Here is a 15,683-nt window from a genome sequence, read left to right on the forward strand (position 1 = left end):
AAGTATTTAAAAAAAAAAAAAACACAACACCACAAAACCACCCGGAAACGATAACCTATGACATGCTAATCATGTACCCAGAAAAGTGCAATTAATTGTGGGCTACGGATTAGGTCTGATGCTTCCCCCCCCCCCCACCACCACCACCACCACGCACACACACAACACACACACCGGAGACTAGTGACAAAGGTTTTGCTGAAAGCACACAAGGAAAGATTAACTCTACCAATCCTGACACGGTGGCCTCACACCTCCGATTAGCTCCTTCCCCCACCCCTTTCCCGATCGATCGGGACCCGGCCTTTTCCTGGGGCCTCCCTCGCCCTGCGTTGACAGGACCCCAGCCCCCCAGCCACGCCGGGCTGCTCCGGGACGAGGGAGCAGGAAGAGCAGGCTCCGCTGACCTCACCCGGGCGGCCCGCCCGAGCGCGCCGCAGCGCAGCCCGCAGCCCCCGCCGCGCCCCGCCCCGCCCGCCGCCGCCGCGGCCGCCGCCGCCGCAGTCCTGGCCGGGCTCCCGCGGGCGGAGGGGCGCGGCGCGCATTCTCTGCAGGGCGGGCCGGAGCGGCCGGATTGGAGCGCCGGGGCTGCGGCGAGGGCGGGGCGCGGCGGCGGGGGGCGGGGAACCCCACGCCAGTGCGCCGTCGCCCTCACCCCTGCGCGCGCTCCCCGTGTCCTCGGCCTCCCGCCGCCCTCCACCCACCGCCCGCCCGCCCGCCCGCCCGCCACTTCGGCTCCTTCCGGCCACGCTCGGCCGTTTCCGGACAGCGGTCAGACGACGAGGCCTCGGGAGCTCCGCCCCCTCCGCAGTCGCCCCCCCCTGCCCCGCCCTCGGCTCGCGCCGCGCCCGGACGCTCCCCCTCAGGCTCGCGCCCGCGCCGCCGCGGGAGCGCGCAGGGCGGCCTATAAAAGAGGCGGGGCGCGCGCCGCCGCCACTACCCGCTGCGGAGCGAACCGTGTGGAGCGGAGGCCGCGGCCGCACATCGGTCTCTCAGCACTCGTCAGCCCGGCGCGCCCACGCCCTTCATCCCCCTCACAGGAAGCGGTGAGACGGGGCCGGAGCCGGGGCCGGGGCTGGGCAGGAGGGCGAGCTCGGGGTGGCCGCGGGGTCCAGGGCTGCCCAACCCGGGAGCGGGGCGGGTCCGGGGCGCGGACAGGTGAGCCAGGCGGGCCTCCTCACCCTCCTCACCCCCTCGGGCTGACGGGGGGGCGGGGGGAGCGAAGACAACCCGCCGCCATGGCCTTTGTGGCGCGTGGGCTGCGGGCGGCCGCGGGGCCGAGCCCCGGCGCGGGCGCAGGAATGTCCCCGACGAGGGGGAGGTGGTGGTGGTGGTGGTGGCGGCGGGGGCCAGGCCAGCCCGGGCCGCTGCGGCCCCGCCCTGCGCGGTCGGGCCGCGGCTGGCAGGTGGGTGGGTGGGTGGGTGGCTCCTGGCCGCACCCTCCCCGCCGAGCGCCCCCGCGGCGTCCCCGGCCCGCGCTCCGGGTCCCGGGGTCGGGAGCGGCGTCGGCAGCCCGGGCTCCCGAACCCGTCGGTGCCAGGCCCGACGCCCCGCGGAGGAGGAAGAGCGCAGCGCGTTGAGCGAAGGGCTCCTTGACCGACCTCGATTTCCCTCCTGGATGGCGGGTTTCGGCCTTCTCCCTGCGGCCGCGGAAAAGGACTCAAATTGGCCATCTTCTTTTCTTGCACCCCCCCCACCCCGTAATAAACATTCCTCTCCTCTCCAGTCGAGATCAGCTTGTCAGCCATCGGTAGACGGGCACCCGCTTCGTGTGAGATCCACACCAGATCACTTGATGGCTCACAGTCCTTTTTCTTTCTTTTTTTTTTTTTTGCGTGTATGTGAATCTGGGTTCTTTTAAGTCCAAGGCAGTATATTATTTGTCAATTCTTCAACCGTGCCAGTGTGGGATGATAGAGCAGTCTTTTGTTTGCAAGCTGCCCCAGCGATTTTGATTGTGCTTCTCAAATAAAATTTGTTTTTTTTATTTTTAAAGTCTCAGGTACAGAAATAAAATATATTTTAAATGCATTTTAAGTGGAAGCTAGGGTGAGATGATTCTGGAGCTGTTACAACACCTTGTCAGGTCTTTTTGTGTTATCTTTTATTTCCGTATTTGTTATTTATTAATATTGTTTATTTTTTTGTGGTTACTTGTTTTGAGACAAAAGTCCGCACTGTGTAATGCAGGCTGGCCTCGAATTTGAGATCATCCTGCCTCAGCCTCCTACTCCTGAGGGATCAAATCTTTAAAAAAAATTTTTTTAATAATATAGGTCCTGAAATATTTAGGTCCTTTGTCCTGTCTTTATGATATTTTAGAATAAACCTAACCACTATGGCAGTCGTGGAGGAACAGAGGAGAGACCGAATGAAGTATTTTCATAATGTGTTGAGAAACTGCGTCGTCATAGCAATTGGACTTAAATGAAACAGAATGTATCAAAGATGGAAGGGTGGGGGTGTCTTGCAGCCAAGAAACAAAATCTTAAGAATAGCAGCAGGAACAGTCAGCTGTAGGAAGCCAATGAGCCACTGTTCCCACTTCTCAACTATCTCACTGCAGCTAATAGCTTAGATTTTTTTGCTTTATTTTATTTTTTTGCCAGTCCTGGGGCTTGAACCTCAGGGTCTGAGCACTGTCCCTGGCTTCTTTTTGCTCAAGGCTAGCACTCTACCACTTGAGCCACAGCACCACTTCTGGCTTTTTCTATTTATGTGGACTTCATGCATGCTAGGAAAGAGCTCTACCTCTAAGCCACATTCCTAGCCCCAATGGCTTAGATTTTAAAAGGTCACGTTGAAGTCAAAGTTTAAAAAAATATGCAGCTGTAGGACATAAAAATGTGCTGCAGTAAGGCCTCTGAGGAAAAGTACAATAAGCCTTTTTTCAGTAACTGGGCCAATATTACTCAAAGGGACCCTTAAAGTATGTTAACTGATACCCAGGGACCTAGAAGGAGAGTAGAGAAAGGAGGATTTGCCCTGCACCAGACAAGTGTGTGGCAGTTCTTTTACTAAACCATCAGACTAATTTATTCTCTGCTTTCTTGCTCAGCTTTTTCTTAAAACGGTTGGCACTCTACCATTGAGCCATACTTCCAGTCTTCCCTCTCCCCTTGTTTTTTAAGAGACAAGGTTTTTCTAATGTTGCTTGAGATAGCCCCACACTTGACTCAAATGATCTTCCTGCCCCAGTCTGAACCCAGCTTCTCCCTCTCCCTCCTCCCTCCCTCCCTCCCTCCTTCCCTCCTCCTCCCTCCCTCTTGCCTTCTCCCTCTCCCACTTTTCCCCCCCCCTCTGGTCCAGGGGCCTGAACTCAGAGCCTGGGCACTGTTTCTGAGCATTTGTGCTCAAGGCTAGCACTCTACCTACCAATTGAGCCACAGCTCCACTTCCAGCTTTTTGGTGATTAATTGGAAATAGAGTTTCATGGACTTTCCTGCCCAAGCTGGCTTTGAACTGAGATCCTCAGTTCCCAGCCTCCTGAATAGCTAGGATTACAAGTGTAAGCCACCAGCCCTGCCACTCCAGCTACTCTATATGATTTTGGTCTTGGCAGCATGCTTTGTAGTAATCTAGTAATTGGAGAAATCCCATGTCACAGGCTCCCAAGTAAGCCTGTCAAGTGATCTGATTAACAGTTTTAAGTGGGAAGATCTGTTTTAAGTATATCTTTTCACTAGAATTTTCTCTTCTTTTCTTCATCTCAAAAGAGGGGGCTTGATATAGGTCCTAAAAGGTGGATCTTAGGAATAGTGCCCCACATCTGCACTGAGGACAGGGTGGAGGTTAGCCTACCTTTATAATCAATCCTTCATTAATTACGCATCTGGGTCTGCTTTAGCCTGTCAGCTGTGGCCTTCCAGAAGAATTCGTGCCCTTGTGGCAAATGCTGACTCCAGGAATGCAGAGGAGGACTGCATGGCTGATCACTGGGGACCAGTTGGCTGGAACAGCTGTGCAGTGAGCCATCACCTCTCCCCCATCTCTTTTGCATGGGCCTCTTGAACCAGTTTTGAACAGGAAATAGTAATAGTAAAGGAAGTGTGCCAGCCAAGTAGGCCTAAGTTGCATCTTGCTTTATAGCATGAGTTTGTTCTTGTAAATAGTTTGAGGAAATCATTCTTTTATTACTGAATGGAAGGGGATTTAAGATTGCCATAGCTCTGGAAATCTCAACTTTATCAGAATATTGATAGAAGCGCGTATTTAGTTTAAAAAGCATATTCATGGGAAAGAACAATGGAAGAGGTGACATTGATCAAGATTCATTGCACTCATAACCAGACTTGTGGAATTGAAGCACCTTTGAACAACAACTTAAAGCTTAAAAACTAGTAAAAGAAAAAAAAAAAGCATTTTCATATTAACACTTGCACTTGGGGAAATTGAGGCCCCAAAGAGGATGTGACTTGGCCAGAACAGCAGATCTAGATGATAGTAATGGCCAACATCTGGAACTTTGTTTCTCTTTCTGCATTTTCAGTCCCTGGAGGATTTAGTCATGAATATCACAATGTTTGGGAAATACTTGAAATTTGATTTTCACCTTTATTCATATATTTGTACAGATCTACTCTCTTCATTTTTGAAGTCTGTTCACTTTGCCCTTAGAAGCTTGTTATCTTGCTCTCCCCCCCTTTTTTAGACTCCACATTCCTCCATCATGTTGTCATCGTTTCGTAAACGCAGAGTCCAGGTATTTGACCTGCATGCAGAAAATGTGTTGGCTTTGGATTTGCCTGGCTTGCAGTGAAGACACATTTGTGCCAGAGAGTGAATGATCCAAAGAGGGGGGCCTCAGCCCTGCCTGCATGACCTTTCTGTTAAACAGAAAGCGTGATTAGGGTTTATTTTATGGCTTCTGGTGCCACATGATCAGAAGTCTTAATGTATTGTACTCTAAAATTTTCAATGCCTTTCGTTTCCTACATTCCCTTCTTTCTCTTTAAGGCATGAATGTATTAATTTCTTATTGCCATCCTGGTGTTTGCATGGAGTTGTTTGCTGGTATTTTTATTGATGGCTGCTTGGTTCTTAAGAACCAAGGGACATAAAGAAATTATCCTAGATACATGAGATAGTTTCCTGAAAATATGTCGTATAAATAGTACTTTAAAAAAATTGACAGATGTTGTAAACTTGGGTTTGTTTCCTTTTCTGTGGACTTTGGCCGCAATCCCTGCATTTTTTAAAACAACAAAAAAGTTCTGTATATTTATTTGTGTAGCTTTTGTGTTCCTAACATTGGACATTTTTCAAAATGAAAGAAATGGTTAAAATTGTCTTGATGTTCTAACATGAGACATACAGATTTTGAAATTTTTAGTAATTTTAGGTGATAAATCCAAGGCAGGCCCTTTTATAAACCAGACCAGTTAATTATTTAAATGAGGTTTATAAAAAAAAGGGCCACATGATGATCTCTTCCTGTTTTTGCTTTTTCCTTTTCCTGCTTTGAATCTTAGTAACAGTATGTTACACCTAAATACCTCTCATCTAAATTTTACAGGTTAAAAGGTAAGTATCAGCAAGATAGTATTTGGGAAGCATTCAGAAGTAAGTTTTCTCAGCTTGGTCTGCATTTCTGAGTTTTGATGCAATGCAGTATGAATCTTGCTTTTTTAGAGCCACATTCCTGCTCGCCTCTGCAGAATTGCACTAACAAGTTGGAATGAATTAATCCATTTGAAGGCTGACATGCAGGTCCACAGTACTGGTTGGAATGTAGTTTAAGCAGAACTATTTGTTGTTTTTCTCCGTGGAGTTGAAAATCTTAATGTATTATTTACCTTTTTGCTTACCATAAGATCTGCCACTAAAATCTGCAGCTAAGCTAGTTTTGAGTTAATTTGTGCACCAGCTGATTCTCAGATGAAACAGTTTTATGGGTGGTTTCTTCTTGGAGAGCCCTTCCACATTCATGGATATAGTCCTTTTGCTTTGCAAATCTAGAATTTGGTAATAGGCTGGATTCCTAAGCCATAGAAAAAAGGTATTGTTAGTTCTGCACATTTGGGCTCTGACTAAGCAACAAAAACACCAGATGAGTGGTTTCTGTGACCTCTACCATAGGCAATGCTTATACATTTTTCCATAGAGCCACGTGATCTGTTTCTCTTGAGTCCCTGAGAATCCCTGTTTTGCAAGCAGAGTAGCTGGAGTCCTGCCTGAAAGTTGCCATTCTATCTGTATTATTCTGAAAGCCCCGAACCTCCAGCACATTTCCCTTGCTGGAAGACTGGCAATGATGTCTTGAGGAGACTCCCTTTGTTTTATCTTTTGGGGTTCCATTAAGAAACTGTCTTCCGGGCTGGGAATATGGCCTAGTGGCAAGAGTGCTTGCCTCATATACATGAAGCCCTGGGTTCGATTCCCCAGCACCACATATATAGAAAACGGCCAGAAGTGGCGCTGTGGCTCAAGTGGTAGAGTGCTAGCCTTGAGCAAAAAGAAGCCAGGGATAGTGCTCAGGCCCTGAGTTGAAGGCCCAGGACTGGCCAAAAAAGAGAGAAACTGTCTTCCACTGTTAAGAGGGTGTCTTAAGCTACTCACTGCAGGTGCCAAGTTTGCAGAGTACAAAGCATTTGACCTTTGGTTTGAAATGTTTGCATCTGCAGTCTGTTGTGTTGCTTAGTGCAGTGCATTCTCAGCCGTGGGCCCTCCCTGCTCTGTTCAGTGGGTACCTTTCTTTGTACAGTGGCAATATAGCTCCTGTAGACTAGGTGAGGGCATTTTAAAAATTGCTGAGTGGCTGGGCACCAGTAGGTCACGCTTGGAGTCCTAGCTACTCAGGAGGCTCAGATCTGAGGATCATGGTTTAAAGCCAGCCTGGGCAGGAAAATCCATGAAACTCTATCTCCAATTAACCTTAACCAGAAAACTGGAAATGGTGCTGTGGCTCAGAGTGGTAGAGCATTAGCCTTGAGCTGAAGAGCTCAGAGACAATGCCCAGGCCCAGATTTCAAGCCCCACAACTGACAAAAAAAAAAAGTTAAGTACGAAGTACTACCTCTTGGCATTCAGCAGAAAGACAAGGGTACTCTTTTTTTAAGCTCTTCTTAAATAATCTTTTTCAGTTAATAATATGTATAAGATTGTGTTGAATATGGGGAGTCACTCATTTCTTTTGTCAGTCATGGGGCCTGAACTCAGGGCCTGGGTGCTGTCCCGGAGCTCTCTTGCTCAAGGATAGCACTTTATGACTTTGAGTCACAGCTCCACTTCTGGTTTTCTGGTGGTTGTTTGGAGTCTCATGGACTTCCTTGACTGGGCTGGCTTTGAGCTTTGATTCTCATACCTTACCTCCAGAGTAGCTGGATTATAGGTGTGAGCCACCAACAATGGGCTTTTTGTTGTTGTTGTTGTTGTTTAAGATATTCTGAGACATTTTGTCTTTGCATTTAGTTAAAAAATTATAGCTAAACTTTCTTTTTTTCCCCTGTCCTGAGGCTTGAACTCTGGGCCTGGGCGCTGTCCCTGAGCTTTGGTTCAACTAGTACTCTACCAGTTGAGCCACAGCATCACTTCCTATAATAGCTAAATTTTGTATCTTTAGGACCCACTCTTCCCAAAGATCTGACAGTATTGTAAGAATACTGGCATGACCCTTTAATTTATTATAATAGAGGACATGGTTGTAATTCCCTTTTTATCCCTCTGAGATCTGATCACACTGCTGGCTGGATGATGCAGCTAACATTTTGAGTGCTGCATTGCAGCATTTATAAATGGCTGTATCTTGAATCTTCTCTAATAAGATTTGTAAAGATCTCCCGATTCAATTACCTTAAATGGGACCTGTCCTTGAACATAGAAAGAATACACCTAGTATTTTATTTCTCCTCCTGCATTCTCTGCATACATGGACCAGATTGGTAAAATCAGAGTGAATCATTTGCCCTAAGATAAGGGGTCAGCTGGTTGTACTCCTAGGAAGTCTTCTCTCCTGTGGTTTGTCCACAGTGTGTGGGATGGACAGATAAGCTGGTACTGTTGAAGATTGGTTTTTGATGACACATTGCCAGGTTTTCCTTTCTAGTGGTGCTTTAAAGGTGTTAGTCCCAGAAGGTTGAGAAGAGCCTGGAACATTCTCCGTAGAGTTTGCCTTATCAGACTGTTACATATTGCCAGGGAAGGGGTGTGGCTCTTGCAGTGTGCAGCCTCAGCCATGGAAGGAGTGTGGCCACAGGAAGGGCCCCAGAAATTCCAGGAACACTGACGTGGTTTTGGGTAAGAGGTTTTGTAGCACCTTTGGATGGCAGTAATTCTTGGCTGTGTTTAAGAAGTTTTTCCTGTGTTTAATGAAGTCTGTGGAGATTACCCTTTAAGATCCAAAACAGAAACTGGGTCTCTGTTAGATAAACTAGGGAGATAGGGCCCATTAGATTAAGAGGGAAACCTCTTTTTTTTCCAGTGTTGTGATCAAACCCAGGGCCTTGCAAACATGCTAAGCAAGCACTCTACCATTGAGTTATCGCTCTACCTAAGAGGGGAACTCTTTCCTTTATTGAGATTAAGTAACTATAAATTTCACAGTATACATTTTAACCTTCACAATGATGAACGTCTTCATTCTAATCTACAAAGTTTACAAACTCTATGAACGTTAACAATAAAAGTACTTCTTCCAGATCAGGTGATATGTACATTTCTTTCCTTTTGCTTCGTATCATCTGTTCCCTCTTTCTCTCCCATTCCCTCCCTCCCATCACTACCCTTGAGTTGCTTAGTTCACTTTCATCGATGTCCAGTGGAGTTGTTGGGCCCCTCTGCTGTATTTTTTCACCCCACTCATTCTGTGCCCTCCTCCCAGCTTCCAAGAGGGGAACTCTTATTAACCCCTAATCTTCTTTGTTGTCTTACCATTAAAACATCTGCATGAGGTTGCAATGGGAGCACATCGGTGACTTTCAGATGTCCAGCTCCCCAGACACAGCCAGTGTGCTTGGCAGAGCTCCCGCCTCCTGACGTCAGCTGATCTACTGCAGGAAAGAAAAGTCCATTATTGCCTGACCCAAGCACTTGGTATAGAATTGACTCCATTCTACTTCACTGGGGTGACAAAGCGAGCCTTTTAGGTTGGTTAATTTTAGCAGAGCCTCGCTGGACTTTCTAGATTGGAAGGGCCAAATCAGAAAGGGCCCAGTGCAATGATACTTTCTCAGATGGAACCTTTTTCTTTCTCTTTTGTTGTTGCTAAGCATGCTAGACAAATAACAGTATTTGCCAGTGGCTCGTGTATATAATCCTAACTACTAAAAAGGCTGAGATCTGAGGATCGATGTTCAAAGCCAGCCTGGGCAGGAAAGTCTATGAGACTCATCTCCAGTTAACCACCAGAAGCATCAAAATTGAGCTGTGGCTCAAGTGGTGGAGCACTAGCCTTAAGCACAAAAGCTCAGGGACAGTTTTCAGGCCCAGAATTCAAACCTCAGGACTAGCAAAACAAACAAATAAATAGAGGCCAGGAGTTTGGCCTAGTGGTAGAGTGCTTGCCTGGCATGCATAAAGCCCTGGGATCACCACATACACAGGAAAAGCTGGAAGTGGTGCTGTGGCTCAAATGGTATAGTGCTAGCCTTGAACAAAAAGAACTCAAGGACAGTGCCCAGGCCCTGAGTTCAAGCCCCAGGACTGGCAAATAAAATACACTGAACCTCTGATAGAGGAGTCTTTAATCCTGAGATCTTAGACATTCTTCTGGTACTCCTTTGTAATGCAATTCTTCCAGACATAACTACCTTCCCTGGAAAATTTCTTCACCAGAACATTTTGTTAGCAAGAAAATCAGATACATCATTTCCTGATGGTTTTCAATCGTAACCATTTCCGGGAGGGGGGAGGAGGGGGGAAAGGGATGAGAACAAAGGAAATCTATAAATAAATATGACTGCCTTAAGATTCCTTTTTTATTTTTGTACCTGTCCTAGGGCTTAAACTCAGGGCCTGAGTGCTGTCTGAGCTTTTGCTCAAGGATAGTACTCTACCGCTTGAGCAACAGCACCACTTCTGGCTTTTTTGGTAGGGTAATTTATTGGTGATAGCATTCTCACCATTCTCAGTCTTTGCTGCCCTGCTGGCTTCAAACCATGACCCTGAGATCTCAGCCTCCTGAGTAGCTAGGATTACAGGCATGGGCCACTGCCACCTGGTATTAAGATTCAATCTTTTTTTTTTTTTTTTTTTTTTTTTTTATTTTTTTTTTATTATCAATTGAACATAAATTTTTTTTTTTTTTTACAAGGTGCTGTGCAAAGAGGGTGCAGTTACATAGTAGGGCATTGTGTACATTTCTTGTGATATCTTACAACCTGTTTTCCCATCCCTTGTCTAGGTCAGGTAGACCCATATGCAGTATACAATGTATTAAGATTCAATCTTAAGAAAACAAATTAAAAACAATTTTGATTTAGAAAAAATAGGGGGGCCGGGAAATGTGGCTTATTGGTAGAGTTCTCGCCTAGCATGCATGAAGCTCTGGGTTAGATTCCTCAGTACCACATACACAGAAAAAGAAGTGGAACTGTGACTCAAGTGGTAGAGTGATAGCCTTGAGCCCAAGAAGCTCAAGAACAGTGCCCAGTCCCTGAGTTCAAGCCCCAGGACTGGCAAATAATAGTAATTTTTATTTATTTTTATTTTATTTTTTTTAGTGGTACCAGAGTTTGAGCTCAGTCCTGATGCTTGCCGTACAGGCATTCTGCTGTTGAGCTCTGCCTCCACTCCTTTTTTGTGGTAGTTATTTTTGAGATAGGGTCTCACTCCCTACCTGGGCATGAACCTGGACCTGATCCTCCTGTCTTAAACTTCCTCTCCAAGCTGGGTTGACTGATGCTTACAATCATACCCAGCATCTTTTTGTTGAGAGTTCTGTAAACCTTTCTAAGGTGGCCTATAACCACCATCCTCCCAATTTCAGCCTCTTGCATAGCTTACAGTGAAGATGTGTGTCACTGTACCACTTCTAGTTGAGAAGGGATCTTGCTAACTTTCTGCCCTGTCTAGCCCCAAACCACAATCCTATTGGCAACTTCCCATAGCTAGGATTACAAGTATGAGCCACTGTTGCTGGTGCACTAAAGAGTATGTCAGAAGCTAATATGGTAGTACATGTTTATAATCTCAACAGTCAGGAGGCTGAGGCAAGAGGATTGCAAGTTTGAAACCAGCCCACATAGAGAGTTCTAGACCTGCCTGGGCTACATAAGAGTGAGATCCTGTCTCATAAACAAAAAGAGAATAGAAGATATTTTTCAGTCACAGCTACCTACTGTAGGAGTAGAGCTGTGTTTCTTCTTGAGATTTGTTGCCCTATAGTTCTACCCTGTGCCAGTGAAGAGAGCAGCTGCTTTCTGGGACATGCCAGGCAATCCTCCCAGATGGGTAATGCAGAGTGACGCCTTGTAGAGCCTCAATCCTCACATCCCTTGTTTGCCATTCTAATCACCAATTTAGAATTCCAGTTTTGCTATATGAAAATTTAAAATAAAATCATGTAGCAAGTTTCAGAGCAACTGTAACAGTATGTACTTGATCATTTAGTAAACAAGCATTTTGTGTGTGTATGTGTGTGCGCACACTTGTGTATGTGCTGGTACTGGGGATTGAACTCAAGGCCTCCTTCTCTCTCAGCTTTTTTACTTGACTGGTATGCTGCCACATACGCCACAGCTTCACTTTAGCCTATTAGCCAGTTAACTGGAGAGTCTTGAGGATTTGTCTGCCCAAGCTTCCAGTGGAGATTTTTAGATCTCAGCATCCTGAGTATCTAGGGCTATAGGCATAAGCTACAAGCACCCAGCTTATACAAACATTTCTTAACCTCAGTGTACTAGAAATCAGGGCTCTAAAGTTAGGTTGCCAGGCCAATCATACAGTAGGAAGTAGATACAGAACTTTGCAAATACAGAAAATCTACAGACATGGATGCATCTGAGAAGTAGAGAAGGAAAGATCTTTGCACAATACAGAATCTGCAATTTACTTACTTCACCTGGTGTTGAGGTATGAGGTATAAATGGGAGTTATCTAGGCACAAAAGAGATGGGCTATTTAGGCAAAATAATTATGTGGGCATAGTTTGGAGTTTAACAGCGATACATAAACTTTGGGGAACAAAGAATATTTCTGTATACCAAGAATATGGTAGGGGCTGGGGATATGGCCTAGTGGCAAGAGTGCTTGCCTCGTATACATGAGGCCCTGGGTTCAATTCCCCAGTACCACATATACAGAAAACGGCCAGAAGTGGCGCTGTGGCTCAAGTGGCAGAGTGCTAGCCTTGAGCAAAAGGAAGCCAGGGACAGTGCTCAGGCCCTGAGTCCAAGCCCCAGGACTGGCCAAAAAAAAAAAAAAAAAAAAAAAAAAAGAATATGGTATATTCAGGAGCTAGATGAGATGATACCAGCCAGGTGTGTTGGGCCAAATGGTAAAGGGCCTCCTAAATAAAGAAGTGAATTCATTCTCTGTCAAAAGGGAGCCATAAAGGTTTGGTATTGGTAGAGCAAAAAACATTTCTTTTGCTGAGATCCCAAACCAGCCTGCGAAGAGACTTGAGATTCCATCTCCAGAGTAATAAACAAAAAGCAGAACAGGAGGTGTGACTCAGGAGTTGGATGCTAGCTAGCCAAGCAAGCAACTGGAGTTCATTGTGAGGCCCTGAGTTCAAACTCTGGGACTGCTAAATTTTTTTTCTTTTCTTTTTTCTTTCTTTTTTTTTTTTTTGCCAGTCCTGGGGCTTGGACTCAGGGCCTGAGCACTGTCCCTGGCTTCTTTTTGCTCAAGGCTAGCACTCAGCCACTTGAGCCACAGCGCCACTTCTGGCCATTTTCTATGTATGTGGTGCTGGGGAATCGAACCCAGGGCTTCATGTATACAAGGCAAGCACTCTTGCCACTAGGCCATATTCCCAGCCCCAGGACTGCTAATTTTTTTTTTAATTTATTATTATAAAGGTGATGTACATAAGTCAGGTAACAAGTACCTTTCTTTTTGAGTAACGTCACCCTTTCCTTTGCTCTCTTCCAGTTTTTCCCCTTCTGTCCCTCCCCACAGGTTGTATAGTTCATTTTCAGCATAGTGTCTACTGTGTGCCCCTGATGCATTTGTTCATTCTCTGTCCAAAAAACAAAACGAAACAAAAAAATAGCTGGGTAATTCACAGGTGGTTCACACTTGTAATTCTAGCTGAGATCTGAGGATTGTGGTTCAAAACCAACCCAAGCAGGAAAGTCAGTGAGACTCTTATCGCCAGTCAACAGAGAGAAGAGGAGCTGTGGCTCAAGTTGTAGAGCATCAGCTTTGAGTGAAAAAGCTAAGGGAGAGGGGCCTGGGGAAATGGCCTAGTGGCAAGAGTGCTTGCCTCATATACATGAAGCCTTGTGTTCAATTCCCCAGCACCACATACATAGAAAATGGCCAGAAGTGGCGCTGTGGTTCAAGTGGCAGAGTGCTAGCCTTGTGCAAAGAGAGGCCAGGGACAGTGCTCAGGCCCTGAGTCCAAGCCCCAGGACTGGCCAAAAAAAAGCTAAGGGAGAACACCATGGCCTTGAGTTCAAGCCTCACTACCAGCACCAACAGTGAAGAAGAACAATAATATGACAAAAATGTGGGTATGTTATGTAATATGGCAGCCATGATGATTAGCTAAAATCACCAGTCTTCCTGGAAGTCCTCCTAGGACCTCTCAATGTGGACCTTTCTCTAAGCTGGCCTGTAACCACCATCTGTAACCTGCAGAATGTGGGCAGCACCCTTACTGACCTATGTCTCCCAATTCTCAGCCTGCTTGCCTTGCCCATTCTGTTGGCAGTGCCACGTAACAGGATGACAGGAAAGCTCCCAAGTGTTTCCTGGGTAACAGGTTTTAGACCTCTTACATATGATAGAATGGTGAAAGGGAATATAAGGATTCCCTATTCTGTTGCTTATCAAACCCAGAATTATCTCTGTAGACTAATTTTTTGAAGTTTATTTATTTTGAAATGTAACTCAGGCCAGCCTCGAAATCTAAGTCCTTCTTCCTTAGACTCTCAAGTACTGGGACGGCAGTGTTGCACCATAACACCTGGCCCTAGAGCGTGGTTTTAAAATTATGAGGGCCATGCTGTGTTCACCCACCATATCGTAAGCCACTCGAAACAGGCATGGTAGAAAAGGTAGCTTGTGCTACCTCACTGTTGGTGTTAAATACTCATTTATTTCATATGATATTGACAAATTAAGGGACCTTTTGTTATTAATCTGTGTACTTTCCTTAATTGGTTGGAGAATAAAGTGGCTTTTTTTTCTTCTCGGTACTGGAGCTAGATTGAGCCAGGCAAGTGTAAGCGCTCCAATACCTGAGCCACACGTCTAGCCTGGCTTGTTCTCAATAAGATCAAGTAGCATATTATGCTTTTCTCCCATAAATAGGTCAGGTTCTCTTTTTGACATTGAAATCTGGCAAAACTGCCCAGCAAGCACCGGCTCAAATTTGGGACAAATGGAGTGCTGCGGGGAGCCGCACCACTGCCGGGAGCACACCCATTCAGCTTCCTTGCTTTCTGAGGTACCCCCCATCCCCAGGAGGTACAGAGAAGGGCAGATCTTCAAGACGCTATCCTCCAAATACACTGGGATATGGTTTTGTCTTCATTGTACGTCTTTGAGTAGAACTAGTCTGGTCATCACCCAGGCAGGCTGGCTGGCGAGAGACAGTAGAGCTGACATTTTCGATCGATTCTGCTGGTTGTTGTGAAGGGTTTAGTAGTTTTATAATCAATCTTTAAATCACCCATCAGGCTGGGATCTGGAAAGACAGAATAGCTGATTTAAATAAGAATAAATTCATTCTAAACTCCCCACAATGAACACAGAGTCCAGACGAAAGGACTTTTAAAGGATTTACAGTAATTCTCTTGAGTATCATCACTGTGCTCTCCTTTGAACCCTAAAGCCCCTGTAAAGTTGACAATATAGACATAATGCTTCCACCCACCTTTCCCATATTGACCGGCATGGCCTGAGGGTCCTGGACAGGTAAGTGTTGTGGGAGTGAATAGTGGTTTTCTCAAGGGGCATTGTTCATTATTCCTTAGAAGAAGCCACCTTCTCTGTTCCTTTTTTTTTTTTTTTTTTGCTATGGCTTTCTGATCATTCTTCCTTGAGTCTATCTTGATGTCCTATGGTATTTATCTCAGGACATTCTGTTTTAACAGAAAATGGACCCAAGTGGGGTCAAGGTGCTGGAGACAGCAGAGGACATCCAGGAGAGGCGACAGCAGGTTCTGGATAGATACCACCGCTTCAAGGAGCTCTCTACCTTGCGGCGTCAGAAGCTGGAAGATTCCTATCGGTTCCAGTTTTTCCAGAGAGATGCCGAGGAGCTGGAGAAGTGGATTCAGGAGAAACTTCAGATTGCATCTGATGAGAATTATAAAGACCCTACCAACTTACAGGTACAGTATGTCTTCCCTCCTTCAGATGCCTTGCCCAAATTTAAGTCCCAAACATTCTTGCCCCAAAAATCAGACAAAAAGATTCAGTAGCATGAAGAATGTAGAACAGAAGATGGCATGGTGGTTCCTACCTGCAATCCCAACTACTCAAAAGGCAGTGATCGGGGGATCACAGTGCTAGGCTGCCTCAGACAAAAAGTAGCAAGACCCCATTCAACCAGTAAGCTGGGTATGATGGTT

The 15,683-nt window shown here is 46.0% G+C and overlaps 1 protein-coding gene across 4 annotated transcripts in view; it reads left to right on the plus strand.

The window, feature by feature from the left end:
* The first annotated feature begins 836 nt into the window (after positions 1–836).
* Positions 837–15,683, plus strand: part of Sptan1 (spectrin alpha, non-erythrocytic 1) — a 70,095-nt gene continuing 55,248 nt past the window's right edge. For 3 of the 4 annotated variants that reach the window (XM_048344114.1, XM_048344116.1, XM_048344117.1), the window contains exons 1-2: positions 837–1,046; positions 15,204–15,443. In XM_048344114.1, the coding sequence (XP_048200071.1) occupies positions 15,207–15,443 (237 nt within the window). In that variant the 5' untranslated portion in view covers positions 837–1,046; positions 15,204–15,206. The remainder of the gene's footprint in view (positions 1,047–15,203; positions 15,444–15,683) is intronic. The other variant, XM_048344118.1, reaches the window with a different exon arrangement.

Source organism: Perognathus longimembris, chromosome 1, assembly GCF_023159225.1.
Source record: "Perognathus longimembris pacificus isolate PPM17 chromosome 1, ASM2315922v1, whole genome shotgun sequence".
Classification (NCBI taxonomy): domain Eukaryota; kingdom Metazoa; phylum Chordata; class Mammalia; order Rodentia; family Heteromyidae; genus Perognathus; species Perognathus longimembris.